Source organism: Dermochelys coriacea, chromosome 1, assembly GCF_009764565.3.
Source record: "Dermochelys coriacea isolate rDerCor1 chromosome 1, rDerCor1.pri.v4, whole genome shotgun sequence".
Taxonomy (NCBI): domain Eukaryota; kingdom Metazoa; phylum Chordata; order Testudines; family Dermochelyidae; genus Dermochelys; species Dermochelys coriacea.
Genome location: NC_050068.2, coordinates 30921008 through 30938938, shown reverse-complemented (window position 1 = coordinate 30938938; position 17931 = coordinate 30921008). Strand labels below are relative to the sequence as shown.

At 39.4% G+C, this 17931-nt stretch overlaps 1 protein-coding gene across 1 annotated transcript in view; it reads right to left on the bottom strand.

Moving 5' to 3' along the window:
* Positions 1 to 17931, bottom strand: part of ARHGAP42 (Rho GTPase activating protein 42) — a 306489-nt gene that overhangs the window by 82239 nt on the left and 206319 nt on the right. Inside the window, 2 exon segments of the mRNA XM_043504183.1 lie at positions 2022 to 2151; positions 6680 to 6784. Coding sequence (XP_043360118.1) covers positions 2022 to 2151; positions 6680 to 6784 — 235 coding nt within the window.

The following is a 17931-nucleotide window of genomic DNA, read 5'->3' as shown; positions in this document are numbered from 1 at the left end:
CATTCAGGAGTGGTAAATATTAACCAAACTAACTTTTGGACAGCATACGTAACTGGTTGTAGGAAGCTAAAGCCAGCATGATAAGGGAATAAACAATTAGCACCTTCATCTCTGAGGCAGAGATTACAGACCTTCTGACTTTTCCCCAAAATAAACTAATGATCAAATCCTTTGTCAGTGAGAGGATGTCAAGCTGGCTTCTCACCATTTAATGAAACACTTCATGTGCCTGACATTTCACTCCTTTCTTGGTCTCCCATTAATAATGCCCAGTATAGTTTCCACTTAACACTAGTTTTTATTATTATTTTTCAATTAAAGAGTACAGGCTCTGCTAAAAACCTCAATGCTACCGTTACGGCTGCTAAAAATATGCAAGGTTAAATAACAGAACAAAACAATGGCTCTCTCCTTTTTGCTCATATATGTTAATAGGAGTTAAGGCCAAGATTTCAGTGGGAAAGTCAATTATCTATATCACTCTACAATCCCTTGAAAGGGTTCTGGGAAGGCAGCTATCCTCATGACTGAATCTATACTAGTCTTCGGGTAAGACCAGGTATGATACAGGAGATTCTAAAGCCAGATTCCAAGTATTTTAATGTTAGACTCAGAAATTAGGAATGAGTCAAAACTGGACTTGTATTCAAATAAATACCAGCATTTTATCATGATCTGTATTGGTCAGAAACTTGCATGCACACATACACATCTCAAACAAGGTCTCCCTACTTCTCCAGCTTCAGCCAAACCCTCATCAAACAGAGCACTGGGTAGCACACAGGATTGAAATTGCTCTACTAAGGGGTTATAATGAACTTGGTGCAGCTCACTCAGCCAGGTTGTTTACATTTGATTAGCTCTGAACAGTGCTATTTGATACTGTAGATCACATACAGCTTTTAATCTCTCTTTTATCCTCAGTGTTTGGTATCTAAGGCTGTTCACTCTTTCAGTTTGGGTCAAACTGCTCTATGGTTCATTTCATGAGGTCTCTGATTCTATTTCTTCTTCACATTGTGAAATATTGGTTAACAAAGAACACTGAGAGGAGTCAAGTCCATTAACTTTTTATTCTATTTGTTTAACCCCTTTGGACCCTGCTTAATTCCAATGGCTTTTCTTATCACTTGCGTATAGATGAGCTATAAATCTATGCCTCTTTATCAGGGTTCTCCAATTACCTTTGTTTTTGTATTTCATGTTGTTTCTCTCACATATCAAATTGGAAGATGTGCTTTATTTTGCTTCTAAGTCTCTACATCTTAAGCTTTGCCCCCAACTGGCTCATGGATTGGACACTGAGTTGCTTCCTAGAACTCGTTGATCACCCTATATCTGTGAGGATCTGCTAGAGCACTGGACCATTTGGGAGGCATAAGGCTGCTGGCTTTCAAGAGACAGAAGTGGTGGCAGGGGTCACCTGAGGCATGTGAGAGCACTGAGAGGCCAGTCTCACGGAAGTTACTAGATCGCAGGCCCTGGTTCTCATGGAAGACTTCAATCACCCTGATATCTGCTGGGAGAGCAATACAGTGGTGCACAGACAATCCAGGAAGTTTTTGGAAAGTATAGGGGACAATTTCGTGGTGCAAGTGCTGGAGGAACCAACTAGGGGCAGAGCTCTTCTTGACCTGCTGCTCACAAACTGGGAAGAATTAGTAGGGGAAGCAAAAGTGAATGGGAACCTGGGAGGCAGTGACCATGATATGGTCGAGTTCAGGATCCTGACACAGGGAAGAAAGGAGAGCAGAAGAATACGGACCCTGGACTTAAAGAAAGGCCTCTAACAAATCAGGATACTTTTTTTCCAGCTTGTGATTAGCTGGGGCCAGATAGCTCCTGGGAGAGTTCCCTGTGGGCCAGTTCCCTGTGACCCAGCCTGACCTTAAATATAAACAAAGCAACAAAACAGACATGAAACCTACCTTACCCTGAACAATTTACCTGGCATCCCCTAAAAGCTGAAATGCAAAAAGGCAATCTTCAAATACTGGTTGTACGCTGATGTAATTACTCACGTTTCTCCTGGACATAGAGATAACCTTCCATTGTCCATTGACTGGGTGGTTGGTAATCCTGGTTGGCAGATTTCATTCTCTGCATCAGTCTCTCTACTTCCTGCCTGGTACTTTCAAAATTATTTCGTGTCTAAGGAAAATAAAAAGAGCAAAATCATACTAGTAACATACTATTTTTGCAGTATCTAAGACTATAAGTATAGGTATTATTACTACCTCTACTACTACACTGGAATATGCTAGTACATTCACATTTAAACAAACAGGGATGCTTCTCCAAAGGAAACTAAGTTATTAAGCCTAGATATACCCTATCCTCATTAATATGCTTTTAAAATGCTGTCAGTGGATCACTGAAAACCTTTACTTAATTCCACAAAAATCAAGGAAATTCAGAGTGAAAAGCAGGAGCTAGACCAGTGGCTCTCAACCTTTTCAGACTACTGTACCCCTTTCAGGAGTCTGATTTTTCTTGCGTCCTCCCAAGTTTCACCTCACTTAACAACTTACAAAACCATACATGAAAATACAAGTGTCGCAGCACACTATTACTAAAAAAATGCTTCCTTTCTCATTTTTACAATATAATTATAAAATAAATCAAATGGAATATAAATATTGTTCTTACATTTCAGTGTATAGTATATAGAGCAGTATAAACAAGTAATTTTATGAAATTTTAGTTAGTACTGATTTTGCTAGTGCTTTTTATGTAGCCTGTTGTAAAACTAAGTAAATATCTAGATGAGTTGATGTACCCCCTGGAAGATCTTTGTGTACCCCCAGAGATACATGTACCCCTTGTTGAGAACCACTGTGCTAGACTTCAGTGATAGTACACTCAATATCTTGCAAGATCTAGTCCTATCTGGTCAAAATATACAATCATATATTTGCATATTTGTGAAAACTACACGTTGTTCCTGCAGCAAATTTTAAAAGATCAGTAAAAAAATCCTAATCCTATTATTTAACTGGTATATACTGCTTTATATTTTCACATACCAAAATTAATTAATTAATCCTCACAGGGTTCCTGTGAAATTGGAAGAGTATGTACTAAACCAGGGGTCAGCAATCTTTCAGAAGTAGTGTGCCGAGTCTTCATTTATTCACTCTAATGTAAGGTTTCATGTGCCAGTAATGCATTTTAACGTATTTAGAAAGTCTCTTTCTGTAAATCTATAATATCTAACTAAACTATTGTTGTATGTAAAGTAAATAAGGTTTTTAAAAACTTTAAGAAGCTTAATTTAAAATTAAATTAAAATGCAGAGCCCCCTGGATCGGTGGCCAGGACCTGGGAGTGTGAGTGCCACTGAAAATCAGCTCACGTGTCGCCTTTGGCACACGTGCCATAGGTTGCCTACCCCTGTACTAAACTAAAGCTAAAATTTACTTAGCCCATGTCTGTACAGCACTTTGAAGATGTAAAGCACTGTAAGTACTTATTGGAGCTCATGCTACTGTAATTAGAAAACAATATGTGATTTAACTGACAAAAAAAAATTAAGACACATACTTTCATGGCTTAAAGCATTAGTATAATCATATGCAGGTTGAAGCGCTCCTCTGTGAGGGAAACTGTGTTTAGCCACGTAGTGAAGTCTAAAGAGGCAAGGTTCCTATGAGAATTTTTAACGAACACTTCTTCCTAGGGAGAGCAAGGGCCCAATCCAAACTCCACTGAAATCACTGGAAGTCTTGCCATTGACTTCAATGGGCTTTGCATCAGGACCCTGTTTCAGTGCTCATCCATGTGTCACTGCTAATATTTTTTTTTAAACTGTCATAAAAATAAAGGGTAGGGTTAACACCTTTAAAATCCCTCCTGACCAGAGGAAAAACCCTTTCACCTGTAAAGGGTTAAGAAGCTAGGATAACCTCGCTAGCACCTGACCAAAATGACCAATGAGGAGACAAGATACTTTCAAAAAGCTGGACGGGGGGAGAAACAAAGGGTCTGTGTCTGTCTGGCTGATGCTTTTGCCAGGGACAGAACAGGAATGGAGTCTTAGAACTTCGTAAGTAATCTAGCTAGATATGCGTTAGATTATGATTTCTTTAAATGGCTGAGAAAATAAGCTGTGCTGAATAGAATGGATATTCCTGTCTTTGTGTCTTTTTGTAACTTAAGGTTTTGCCTAGAAGGATTCTCTATGTTTTGAATCTAATTACCCTGTAAGGTATTTACCATCCTGAATTTACAGAGCTGATTCTTGTTACCTTTTCTTATATTAAAATTCTTCTGGTAAGAAACTGAATGCTTTTTTCATTGTTCTTAAATTCCAAGGGTTTGGGTCTGTGGTCACCTATGCAAATTGGTGAGGATTTTTATCAAACCTTCCCCAGGAAGGGGGGTGCAAGGTTTTGGTGAGGATTTTGGGGGGAAAGATGTTTCCAAACAACTCTTTCCCAGTAATCAGTTAAACGTTTGGTGGTGGCAGTGAAAGTCCAAGGGCAAAGGGTAAAATAGTTTGTACCTTGGGGAAGTTTTAACCAAAGCTGGTAAAAGAAAGCTTAGGAGGTTTTCATGCAGGTCCCCACATCTGTACCCTAGAGTTCAGAGTGGGGAAGGAACCTTGACATAAACCAAGACAGCGTTTTGTCTCAGTTCTTGTAAAACCAAGCAGAGTGGTCACCTGAAGGAAGTGGCTGGCAAGCTGAGCCAGTGAAACTGACATCAGGCTGGGTGAGAACATGTGAACCCTGCAGGACCTATCACTTGAGAAAGGGCTGTCATATATTATTGCTGTCCTGCCCTCTGTCAGGTCACCCAATGAACAACCCAGCCTTCCCTCATGCAGAAAGTGTGATTCAAGTTCCGTCTGAGACTGGGCACTGCTGTGAGTGATGAATCTACAGGTAGCTCAGTCGATTCAAGCTTCTGCTCAACTCCTCTGCGTTGCAGGTGAGTTATTGGCCTGTGGAAGGGGCTATTAGAGGAAAGAACAAAAGGGGAAAAAAGAGGCAGACAAAGGATAGAGTGGATGTGACAGAGTGAACAAATATGGCAGAGAGGATGAGGGAGAGATAGCAGGGCAAAAGGTAGTGAGGGAAGATGAAAGAAGCAGGAAAGAGGAAAACAAAAAGAGAGAAAACTAAAGCATTGAAAATATAAGACAAAGGAGTGGACACCTTTTTTTCTCCTCCAGTTCCTAATCTCCTGAGAGCTTGCTATATGCCTCCCGGATCACCACCACACCCAACTAACTCCCCTGCTCTCTCCTGCAGGAAGACCATCTCCGTTTTCTGTTCATCACCCTTTTGCTTATATCATTTTAAGTTTCTAGCTTTTGCATGTTTTGCATGGGGGGAATCAAAAAGGTTTCTTCTTCTCTCTGCCTGACTTAGAGCTATGGCCCTGCAGATGTCATCCCACAAGCAATTTAGAAAAGGCACTAACAATTATTTAAACAAGAGAAAGAGATGAATGTGTTTTTACCTAACAGTGAAAGAGGAGAAACAATTTAGTAATTCTGGTTCTCATGGCACATTTACATAGGTGTTAACACAGTCTCAATATATATTTTCTCTCTTTGGTCCATAATCCTAGACCCAGATTGGTGGAGATCTCCCCTAGTTTAAACTATTTAAGTCATTGGACTGTAGTATGGGTATTTTCTCATCCCTGGAATACGGGGTATGCAGTGAAGCAACAGTGACCCCTTGTGCCTTTAACCAAAAGTGGCACATATACAATTTGGAAGAAGAAAAGATTGTGAGGACTTGCAGACAGAGGGGGTTCTGTGTACAGACTTGTGTGTGAAGTGAGGGCAGTGTTAGCCACCAACACTCTATGTCCTTGGACAATGGTCTCCATAGGTTTTAGGATTCACATGTGGGAGCAGGCATAAAGGAGGGTAGAAGGGTTGGGGCCATCAAACCTAAGAAGAATACATTAATACAGTCCAGGGCAAAACCACCTCCACACTATGGAGTCCCTCACCAACTTTGTCCCTTAAGGGAGTGGTTGCAGGGGCAGCAGCTAGCAATAAAAGTCCTGTCAGCACATCTCTCTTGGAGCCATGGAGACCAGCAGTTGGCCTAGAAGCTGCAGGTTTGGGAAAGGTGATCTCTCAGGTAATTAGAGCCAATCTCCTGGATGGCTTTCAGTATCAAGATAGAGACTTGGAAGTACACTCTGTATTCAATGGGGAGTCAGTACATTCAACAGACCAGCAGGACTAGTGGTTAATGGAAACCTGTAATGCTATGCAGATGAGCTGCTGCATTTGTACCACATGAAGCATTTTCAGGGTGTGTTCCTTCATTCCTGGACATACGCCCTGAGTCAGGAAAGCACTTGAGCACGTGCTTAAGTCCATCTCTATTTAAGACAACTTAAATATGAACTTAAAGTGTGAGGTTAAGTGGTGTCCTGTAGAGGGATACATTTTTGAATTGAGGAGACCGTGAGTTGCACTAGTCAAGCCTGGAGATCATGGATCAAACATCTGACAACTGATTTTCAAAGATTTCTGGTGGAAAGAAACTTGATACCATACCTTTCATTCAGCAAACACCTTTCAATTATTCATATTTTTTATTTATGTTCCTAAACATTTCGAGATTTAGTGTTGCAATAAAGCATTTCTACTCTTTTATTTTGAAATTCAATTAGCTAAGAAATTGTAGTAAATACTGTTCAAACTTACATTCTGCAAGTTGAATTGCAACTGTTGCTTGTATGGGGTAAACTCCTGGGCCAGCTCATATCCCTCATGGTAAAAAGTAAATAATCCCTGAAGAAATGCCAAAAGCTGAAAAGATAAAATAAGGTGTTAATGTCAAAACATGCATTACAAATACTAAGAACCACAAATATCAAAACAGGCATTATAACTATTAATCATCACAAATATAACAGAACACATGCTGATTTAGGAATAACTTAAGAAGGGCCATACTGGGTTAGACCAAAGGTCCATCTAGCCCAGTATCCTGTCTTCCTACAGTGGCCAATGTCAGGTGCCCAGAGGGAATAAACAGAACAGGTAATCAACAAGTGACTCATCCCCTGTCACCCATTCTCAGCTTCTGAAAAACAGAGGCTAGGGACACTATCCCTGCCAATCCTGGCTAATGGCCATTTATGGACTTATCCTTCATGTTCTTTTTTGAACCCTGTTATAGTCTTGGCCTTCACAACATCCTCTGGCAAGGAATTCCACAGGTTGACTGTGTTGTGTGAAAAAATACTTCCTTTTGTTTGTTTTAAACTTGCTGCCTATTAATTTCATTTGGTGGTCCCTAGTTCTTGTGTTATGAGAAAGAGTACATAACACTTCCTTATTGACTTTGTCCACACCACTCATGATTTTATAGACCTCTATCATATCCCCCCTTAGTTGTCTCTTTTCCAAGCTGAAAAGACCCAGTCTTTTAAATCTCTCCTCAAATAGCCCTAATCATTTTTGTTGTCCTTTTCTGAACCTTTTCCAATTCCAATATATCTTTTTTGAGATGGGGCGACCACATCTGCACACAGAAAAAGTTATTAACTGCAAAGGAAAAAAAGTCATTTCAAAGCACAACTGACCCATTATCCTTATATATACAGGTGAATCTTAAGATGCTGGAAAACAAAAAATAAGGATACCTTAGTTGTTGATCTACTCTAATTAGCAAAACTATGATCTTAATACTTTTGGAGCCCATACTTGCATTCCTGGAACACCCAAAACTCTCATCACTTTCAATGGCAGCTTTGCATGAGCAAGGAATGCAAACTTTCAAAGTTCAAGGGATTTTTGTTTTGTTTTGAATCTATGACAATTCGGAACATTTTTCCACCTTCCTCATTCCAAAATCTATTTGACCTATTTTCTCCAGATGAGAGTTTTGAAAATAAGTTTTGGACAGCTTCATAACTGAAATGAATACAAAAAGTTCCAGACCACTTCTTCCTGCTCTAAAGAACAAAATATAAACTCTGATGAATTTCAATTGGTATGTCTTTTACAGTTTCCAGTAAGGAAATTTAAATCTGTATCAAGACAGGATATGTTTTTTGTCATTTACTTTTTTTTTAATTAACATTTAAGCATGAATGAGTGCCACTGAAGTTTTTGAAAGACTCATTTTGGTCCTTTAATGAATATACTCCTGCCATGTATTTATGTTTAAAAGCCTTGTATTTAGGTTGATGTTTTTATACTGTGCCTATTGATAATAAAAAGAGGATGACTACTGATGATGCAGCAAGTTATATTACTATTAAACCATTTATAGCTATTTTTTCTTGTGGCATATGGCATAATTTAGTTTACTGTAATTATCTAAACATAAGAGCCTGAAAATGAAAGCACTATAGATACAAAGTATTATTAGTACTATTATTATAATTACGTTTAACATACAAGTCAAATCTACAATAAGGATGTTTTCCACTTGGATACATAATTGAAAAGGCAGAAATCAAACGCTTAATGTATTTTTTTTCTTTATTTATGCTAGCAAAACCACAGATTATGAAAAATGAAACATTTTTAAAGTACTGATTTCATCATTTGTGCAATTTATGTAATATTTTTTGCACTTCTCTCACCTGGGATATTGAATCTAGATTGTTCCGTCTCATTTGCTTGTTTCATGTGCCAACAGACTACTGCATTCTAGGGTGGCAAACAATGCGAATATCTGAAATAAAGCTGCTGCTGAGGATGATACTTTGTACATTTAGAGACCCATGACCCAAAAAATCCCTCAATGCCCACTGGTAGAGGGCCCACTATACTGTAACTCATATCAGGCTGGGCACACTCACTATCCCGAACACGTGTTGTCATAATATGTATCTAAAAAGTGTCTTGTAATGTTTCATATGCAAACTGGTGACATGCAGCTCCTGAAAAATCACTGTGATGTACGTACTGGTTGGGTACAAAGAGTTACGTATGTGTGTCAACATAGGTTCTTAAAATATGTTTGGGAGGCAGTGCATATGTACCTGCACACCTTCTGGGGTGGTGTTCTGTCCCATCTAGTGGCACCAAAACCACTCAGAGAGAGTTAAATGAGTCTGCCCTACAGCCTTAGGTAACAGCCGGTTGGCTTTTGGTAGAGGCTCATGCACTAAGCTCCAGAGGTCCCTGGTTTGATGACCCCGTCGGTGTTACGCATACATTGAGCCTGCCCTAAACAAGGAATGTGGATTGCCTTGTCTGATTGGCTTGAATACAGGCAGAGGACAATGAAAGTATATTTGCATAGAAGGTAAAAAAAGCAATCCAGCTAATGGAGGAAGGAGCTTAGAGAGCTCACCAGAGGTCAGAGTCTGCACCCCAGGAAGCCTTCCTGGTTTCTGAGGCAAAGACAATGGTCTTTGGGTAATATAAAGGGAACAAAGAGACATTTTAGTTATCCACCACTTAAGGGACAGAGGATGCAACACGGTCTGAGCCTGTGAAAGTTGAATCCCCTGGCCTGGAGGGTTAGAGATGCTGGTAACTTGATGTAAGAAAGAAAACTGCTTAGGCAAAGACTAGTGAGCTGTAGCTCACGAAAGCTTATGCTCTAATAAATTTGTTAGTCTCTAAGGTGCCACAAGTACTCCTTTTCTTTTTGTAAATTCCTAAAATTAAGTCTGAGTGACTAGAAAGCATGTTTTGTTTTGCTTGTAACCAGTTCTCTCTCTTTTTCTCTTAGTATCACTTTAAACTCTGTCCTTTATTAAACATATGCTTGCTTTATAACAGAACCCCCTCGGCGCTGTGTATTAAAGTGAAGTGTGAGTCGTCAGTTAACTTAACAGGCTGGGGTGTGCACTGTCTACTTGGAGGCAGCAAACTTCTGAGTGTGTCACAGTGAGAGGAACTGAACACTGCAGACACACATCTCCAGGGAACTTGGTATCTGGGGTTCACTGATTGCTACCTGCAAGACAAGGTTTAGACTGGCAGAGTCTCAAGCAGTTTGCTAGTGAGGTAGACAGACTAGTGTGGCAGGTAGACAGACTAGTGTGGCAGTCTAATCACCAGCAAAGCTCTCACCTGCTGAGACAGAGGGGTAACACTGTGGCTTAAAGTTCTAGGTGTCTTGAACTTTCACAGGCCTTTCAATCTGGGGCTCTCAAAACACTTTACAAACAACAATTCATTAAGTTTCACAATACTCTTTTGTAGGTCAGTAAGTATTATTATCCCTGGGGGAAACTGAGGAAAAAAATAAAGAGCTCAAGGTTGCACAGCAAGTCAGCGGTAGAGTCTGGAACATAAAATAGGCCTCTTGAGCATTAAGCTTTTTTAACACCTTATGTTTATTTTACATATATGGCTTTGAATTACATGTCAATGTCCATTTTAAAGCAACTGTAGATTACACTGCCAGGAGGAAAAATTCTCAGCTGGTGTATAATCGGCATACCTTCACTGACTTCAACTGGGCTATTACAAGTTATACCACCTAAGGATTTGTCCCTTGCAACTTTCTCTTTATTAGAGGTTTTGCAAATAAAATATGACAATTTCTCAGAAAAAATAAGAGATCTATCCAAGATCTGAGAATTGACATTGACTAGGGAATTTTTAAATTTGTGTTTTCCTCACCTAAAATATTTTTAGGACATCTTTTGTTTTAAAGCTACTCTATAAAATTTCTTTTTAATATGATAAACCAAAATTAGAAGAATGCACTCTATGCGTATAGTGGGCTTTCTTAAATGACTAACCCATACAAAAAATGCACTGAACCCTTCTTGCTGTGTCAGTTTATAAGTTTTTTAAAGATAAGTTTAAGACCTGTTTGTGAAGAACACTCACTTTTGGCTGTTTAATCTATAGCTCTGGGAAAGATGCAGAAAAAAAATTCACACAGCTTATTTACTTTTTCATTTTTTTTGTTTTCATTTTCCCTAATACAAAAGGTTTTTGTTAAGGTTTGAGCGTACTGTGAAATGAGAAAAAAATAACTAGCACTAGATGGCAGCAAAGTTAAATTTATAAGAAAGGATAACATATCTGGATAAATATAAGAATAAAATACTTTATGTTTTAGCTACGATGCATTAAGTTGTGTTTGTTTTCATGTAACTATTCTTGAAGTGTCGCAGTTATGCATTTCACGGGATCTGGCCTTGGGAATCTCTTGGCCAAGGGCTCCCCAAACACCCACCCCCCAAAAATGTTACAGTGTCTCTCTCACGCAGTCCCCAGGGTGATGTATTTCATGCCCTGTGTAGAAATCATGTGTACTGAGGATGCAGGTATGCATGTCTGTATACATGACCTAATAAGCACTGTGTTTGGAGAGCCAAAATTGAGGTGAAAAACTTTTGTCCCTGGCTCATGATTTTTGTGGCTTTTTGGTGGCTACTTCAAGCAGCACTATGTCAGAGTCTGGCTCATTCCATGTAAATGCAGAGAAAGCATTCTGAATGTTTTTTTTTTTTTAAAGATGATTCTCAGTATGTATTTTTCAGTATGTATGTGATCTGAATGTGTTAAGAAGTGATTGGTTTCACCAAATGTTACATACAATCCCCAATGTATTTATATTCTCAATTTTCCAAGTGCAACAAGCACTTTACTGCTACTTCACTCTGAATATCTCATCAGCCAGATCAATACAGAAATCAGACTTGTACTCATTTAACACAATAATCTGTCTGCATGCTGCGATAGCTGCAAGGATTTCAACAGAGAACCTGAAATAGAATCCAAAGACTGCTTGGGCCTTTATTTATTTTTATGTAAAGTTTGTGACCCTGAGATTGCTTGGTCATTTCATTCTCACAGGAAGAAGATTGTACTTAGGTTTTGGACAGAAGAAGAATTTAACCTTTGGCCTGTAGTGCATCAGCCAAAAGTCACTGTCTCCTTACTTCCGTTTATTTATGCATATAGAATGAAAAGGTATTTAGCTATCCAGTTTAAAATGAGTTTGGTGAATAACATTGTGGGAAATGCAAAAAAGATGGAATTTGTTTTTGAGTTTTACTACTGTATCTAGACAAAAATTCTTTTTAATAAAAAACCAGTATTTTAGATAGCTCAAGTTTACACAAGGCCATCATTTAAACATATGCAATTAGAATTAGTTTTATTTATTTATTTTTAAATCTTTGATGACTAATTAATGATCCTATTCGTCACACTTCGGATAGGTCAGATTTTGATGATCTCTAAGGACCTGATCCTGCTCCATGGAAATCAGTGGGAGTTTTGCTGTCAAAAGAGGGAACAGGGTCCAGCTCTAAGCAAGCATTAAGAGAAGTCTAAAGTCAGCTTTCTATCAAACCAGTGTAAATCCTGAGAAAATGGCATTGATTTTCACAGGGTTACTCTGGATTCACACTGGCATAACTAATAGCAGAAGTTGTCTGAGAGGTTGTTTTCATTTATTTATTTGCTTCTGGTTTTAAATGTGTTGCAAGATTTATTGCAGAATTAATTTAAATTGTGCTTCAGAATTCAGTTCAAAACATTATTTATCCATCTCCATGTACAGTTTCACTCTTGTTTTCCAAGAAAGAACTAGTTTTAAAAGAGTCAAGTAATATGGTAGATTGCACTGTGGTGGGAGCTGTGGGCTACAACATATACGCTGAAAAGAAAGTCTGGGATACACATCTTAACGGACTTAAAACTGCCTTCACTAAAGAAGGGCACTCCACCAGAAAAGTACATTGCATCATAGAACGTGCCACCCAAGTACCCCAGGAGAACCTGCTTCAATACAGGAAAAAAATAAACCCACCACCAACCGCATACTCCTAGTTATCACCTACCACCCCACACCAGAACCCATATGGGTTCCCAATTACAACCCATACTTCATGGGGAGACTGACCACATCTTGAAATAAATCTTTCCCCAAAGCCCTCTTCTGGCCTTGAAACAACCCCATAACCTCTCCAAGCTCATCATAGGAAATAAGCACTCCATGGACCAGAACACACCAACTCAAAGCAGCACCAGGCCCAGTTAGAACAACAGATACAAAACCTGCAGACAAATCTCCACTGCTACGATTATCAATACGCCCCACACTACACCTTTCAAGATTCACGGGTCCTACACATGCCTAGACACAGTGTACCTCATCGAGAGCATCAAATGCCCCAATAACAATCATGTGGGTGAAACAAGACAACCCCTACACTCTTGAGTGAACACACAAATGATAACAGACAAACACTTAGTCACCCATGAGCAAAACACTTTTCACTAAGCGATCACCCCATATCTGACCTCCCAGTCCTCGTCCTCACAGGAAACCTGCACAACCCTTTCAGAAGACAAGCCTGGGAACTTAAATCCATAACTCTGCTTCACACTGAAAACCATGGACTTAACAGAGACACAGGTTTTATGTCCCATTACAACAATTTGTAACACACCCCTACATTACCTACTAACCCTCCATTGTCCTACAACTGCAGACGTGTTAATGGCCTACTTCAATTTTTGTGTCTCTTATAAGAATAAATGGACACAAATCAGATGTCAAGAATTATAATATTCAAAAACCAGTTGGAGAACACTTCAATCTCTCTGGTCACTCATTTACAGACCTAGGAGTGGAAATACTTCAACAAAAAAACTTCAAAAATCAGACTCCAAAGAGAGACTGCTGAATTGGAATTAATTTGCAAACTGGATACAATTAACTTAGGCTTGAATAGAGACTGGGAGTGGATGGATCATTACACAAAATAAAACTATTTCCCCATGTTATTTCTCCCCCCTACCCAACCACTCACTGTTCCTCAGACATTCTTGTTAACTGCTGGAAATGGCCCACCTTGATTATCACTACAAAAGGTTTTCCTCCTCCCCCCCTTCCTGTTGGTAATAGCTCATCTTAAGTGATCGCTCTCCTTACAGTGTGTATGATAAAACCCATTGTTTCATGTTCTCTGTGTGTGTACACAAATCTCCCCACTGTATTTTCCACTGAATGCATCCGATGAAGTGAGCTGTAGCTCACGAAAGCTTATGCTCAAATAAATTTGTTAGTCTCTAAGATGCCACAAGTATTCCTTTTCTTTTTGCGAATACAGACTAACAGGGCTGCTACTCTGAAACCTGTCTTATAAGTGTGTGAACCCTTTATGCTTAGCAATCTGTCCCACCTTATATTTATCTTGGACACTAAGATTACCTTCTCCAGACTTCAGGGGGAGCTCTATGGGGCTTGAAAACTTGTCCTTTTCACCAACAGAAGCTGGTCCAATAAAAGATATTACCTCACCCACCTTGTCTCTGTAATACAGTAGAGGCAGCTCCCCAATCATTGTAATGTTAATGTAATGTATTAAAGAAGAGAGTCCACAAAAAATTTACTGATGCAAACACAGTTTCTAACACCTGAATTATCAACAAGAAAAATAAAGAGGAACTTCTGTATCATAATGCAATAAAATCTATAAATATGGAAGATAATAAATACAAAACTGCATAGCATACAGACTATAAAAACTGCCAACATTTTAGCCAGGTCTATATATCTAGGCTTAGATTTATCCTTAAATGGACCTACCCCACCCAGCCACAGTGTTCAGGAAGGGGACAAGGCAAGGGCAGACAGAGAATGCAATGGTTCAGTGTCCAGTGGGCAACATTCACTGCAGTGTTTCTATAGCTTCTTTTCTTTGGTAAAACCACCAAAGGCAGGGCGGTACTGAAGATACCCCTGCTGTCCTTTGAGTATGAACTTTCTTGGACTGCAAAAGCCACAGGTTACCTACAAGAGTCATTGTCTCCATGGAAATTATTACCCCCAAGGACAAAGGATTTTGAAGACTTCAAGACCACAGTCTTGAGACGAGAGGCACTGCGCAGCAAACATAGAAGTAGACCCATGGTCTCTGGGGTTGGATACATAGGACCTTTGTAAAGAACTAGAGTCCCCAATTTAGAGATAATCCACTGAACATAATTCATCCACCATCCTTCCCTCATAAACCACCCATTCCCTCTGCCCCCACCCAAAAGAAGACTATCCTCCTACCTGGCAAATTTCCTCTCCAATGCACTAGTGTAGATGAGGCTAAACTTGGATAAACCCAGTTTAACTTAAACTAAACGCCATATTCCCCAAATGAGAACTGGTAGTTTACCCGCTTTTTTCCTCTCCACTCCTCCACTGCACCAATGGGTATTACACACCTGATTTGCTGGGCTACTTTCCCCACTTTGTTTCCCATACCACTGAGCCTTTCCAAGGTTCAGTATGAAGGGACTTTAATAGTGCAAAGTGTCAGGCACTTAGGGACTAACAATAAATTTTTTTGCTATAAGCTGGGGTTGAAATCAGTTGAAAGCGACAGAGGTGGCCAAAGACTTGATGCGGCTATGAAAAAGGCTAATGCAGTCCTAGGATGCATCAGGCGAGGTTTTTCCAGTAGAGACAGGGAAATGCTACTACCATTATACAAGGCACTGATGAGACGTCATCTGGAATACACAGTCTCCCATGTTTAAGAAAGATGAATTCCAACTGGAACAGATGCAGGGAAGGGCTATTACAATGATCAGAGGAAGGGAAAACCTACCTTATGAGAGGAGACTCAAAGAGCTTGGCTTGTTTAGCCTAACCAAAAGAAGGCTGATGGGAGATATGATTGCTCTCTATGAATACATCAGAGGGATAAATACCAGGGAGGGAGAGGAGTTATTTCAGTTAAGGGCCAATACAAAAACAAATGGATATAAACTGGCCATCAATAAGTTTAGACTGGAAATTAGACAAAGGTTTCTAACCATCAGAGGAGTGAAGTTCTGGAGCAGCCTTCCAAGGGGAGCAGTGGCAAACTTAACTGGCTTGAAGACAGCTTGATATGTTTATGGAGGGGATGATATGATGGGACTGCCTACGAGGGCATATGGCTGATCTGTGACTGCTGGTAGCAAAAATCTCCAAAGGTTGGTGATGGGACACTAGATAGGGTGAGTCCGGCTGGTGGGTCTTGACCACATGCTCAGGGTCTGATTGCCATATTTGGGGTCGGGAAGGAATTTTCCCCCGGATCAGATTGACAGAGTCCCTGGGGGTTTTTCACCTTCCTCTGCAGCATAGGATATGGGTCACCTGCAGCTTTAAACTAGTGTAAATGGTGAATTCTTTGTAACTTGAAGTCTTTAAACCATGATTTGAGGACTTTAGTAACTCAACCAGAGTTTAGGGGGTCTATTACAGGAGTGAGTGGGTGTGATTCTGTGACCTGCAATGTACAAGAGATCAGACTAGATGATCATGATGGTCCTTTCTGGCCTTAAAGTCTATGAGTCCTGTTTGGCACAATAATTTCCCCTCTTTTTACCTCCACAGCAGAATCTCTCCTTTCCTCATTGACAGATCTCTTTGAAGGAAAATTTTAATAAAATAAAAATACAACTCCCTGTATTCATTAGTTATACTTAGGACATTTCAAACTGTATAAAGGAATGAGATACTAGGCTGGAGAATCAGAGGCATGACACCAGCAAAATACCTTATAATTAGCACAGCTAATGAAGAACAATTAACTGTTTCTGAATTTATATGACACTCATCTCGGTAGTATCTGCGCACATGTAGAGCATGTGTTGTGAATTGCACTGAGCAATCAATTCTATCATATACTGAAATAAGATAAATATAACAGAAGTTACTTAAGATGACATTTTTCAGTAATCTGAAAGTAATTTGCACTACACTTTCCACAGCAAAAAAAGAAATAAAAAAAAAATAGAAACAACACTAATGCCCTCCAAAATCCCTATTGAAATATATGAAATGAGTGACTTTGTCTGTCAATTACCCTTTGTGTAAGTGTTTATAGTATGATGTTTTTATATACATCATTTTAAACCTCAACAGGCCACAACTATTTACCACTAGTTTGCTGCTTTCTAGGACTTCACTGGGGAGAAAAACATAGAAAGTCAGTCTCCATTGTTCATTCTGTTGATTTCAAATGGAAAAAAAAAAGAGCCTCATTTAACATGTAATTGTTAACATCCCACCTAAATCCACTCTAAAATGCATCTACAACCTGTGAATCATTTTCACTGCTGCTTGCATACAGTTATAAGCACAGCCTAGTAGAAGAGAAAGTTAATGGAAAGTTGACACTTTGGACTTCCCAAAATCTTCAGGTGAGATTAAAGTTTTGGGTTTTTTTCTACTGAATATGTTTGATACTACAAATAATGTTTTACGGTGGAACAGTAAAAAACTTCATCAACAAATGTCTCTATGTCTTTTTTCCCATGCTTCCCCTTTAGCTTGCAGTGTCCTTCCAAAATCTAGGTATGCAGTGCTGTTGTAACTATGTCAGTCCCAGAATATTGGAGAGACAAGGTGGGTGAGGTAATATCTTTCACTGGACCAAACTTCTGTTGGAGAGAGAGACAGGCTTTTGAGCTATACAGAGTTCTTCTTCAGGTCTGGGAAACTTACCTCAGATGTCACAGCTAAATACAAGATGGAACAAATGGTTTAGCATATGTATTATTTAATATAATTCACTGGACCAAACTTCTGTTGGAGAGAGAGACAGGCTTTTGAGCTATACAGAGTTCTTCTTCAGGTCTGGGAAACTTACCTCAGATGTCACAGCTAAATACAAGATGGAACAAATGGTTTAGCATATGTATTATTTAATATAATTATTTATTATATTTAAGTTTAAATATTTAACACATATTTCAAAGGATCATTCAAGGTGAAGTGGCCATTCATACCCCTCCAGTCATAGGCAGGAAAGGAAGGGGAGGAAGAGAAGTAGCTGTGGGGGGGAGTGGGGGCTGTTAATGAGTTATAGACTGTTGCAGTAAGTCATGAATCCAGTGTCTCTATTAAGTCCATGATTTTTTGTGTCTAGCAAAGTTATGAATTTATGGACACTGGAAAAATCCACACCCCTGAGTGACGTAGTTTTGCCGGCCTAACACCCCATGTAGACAGCGCTATGTCGGCAGGA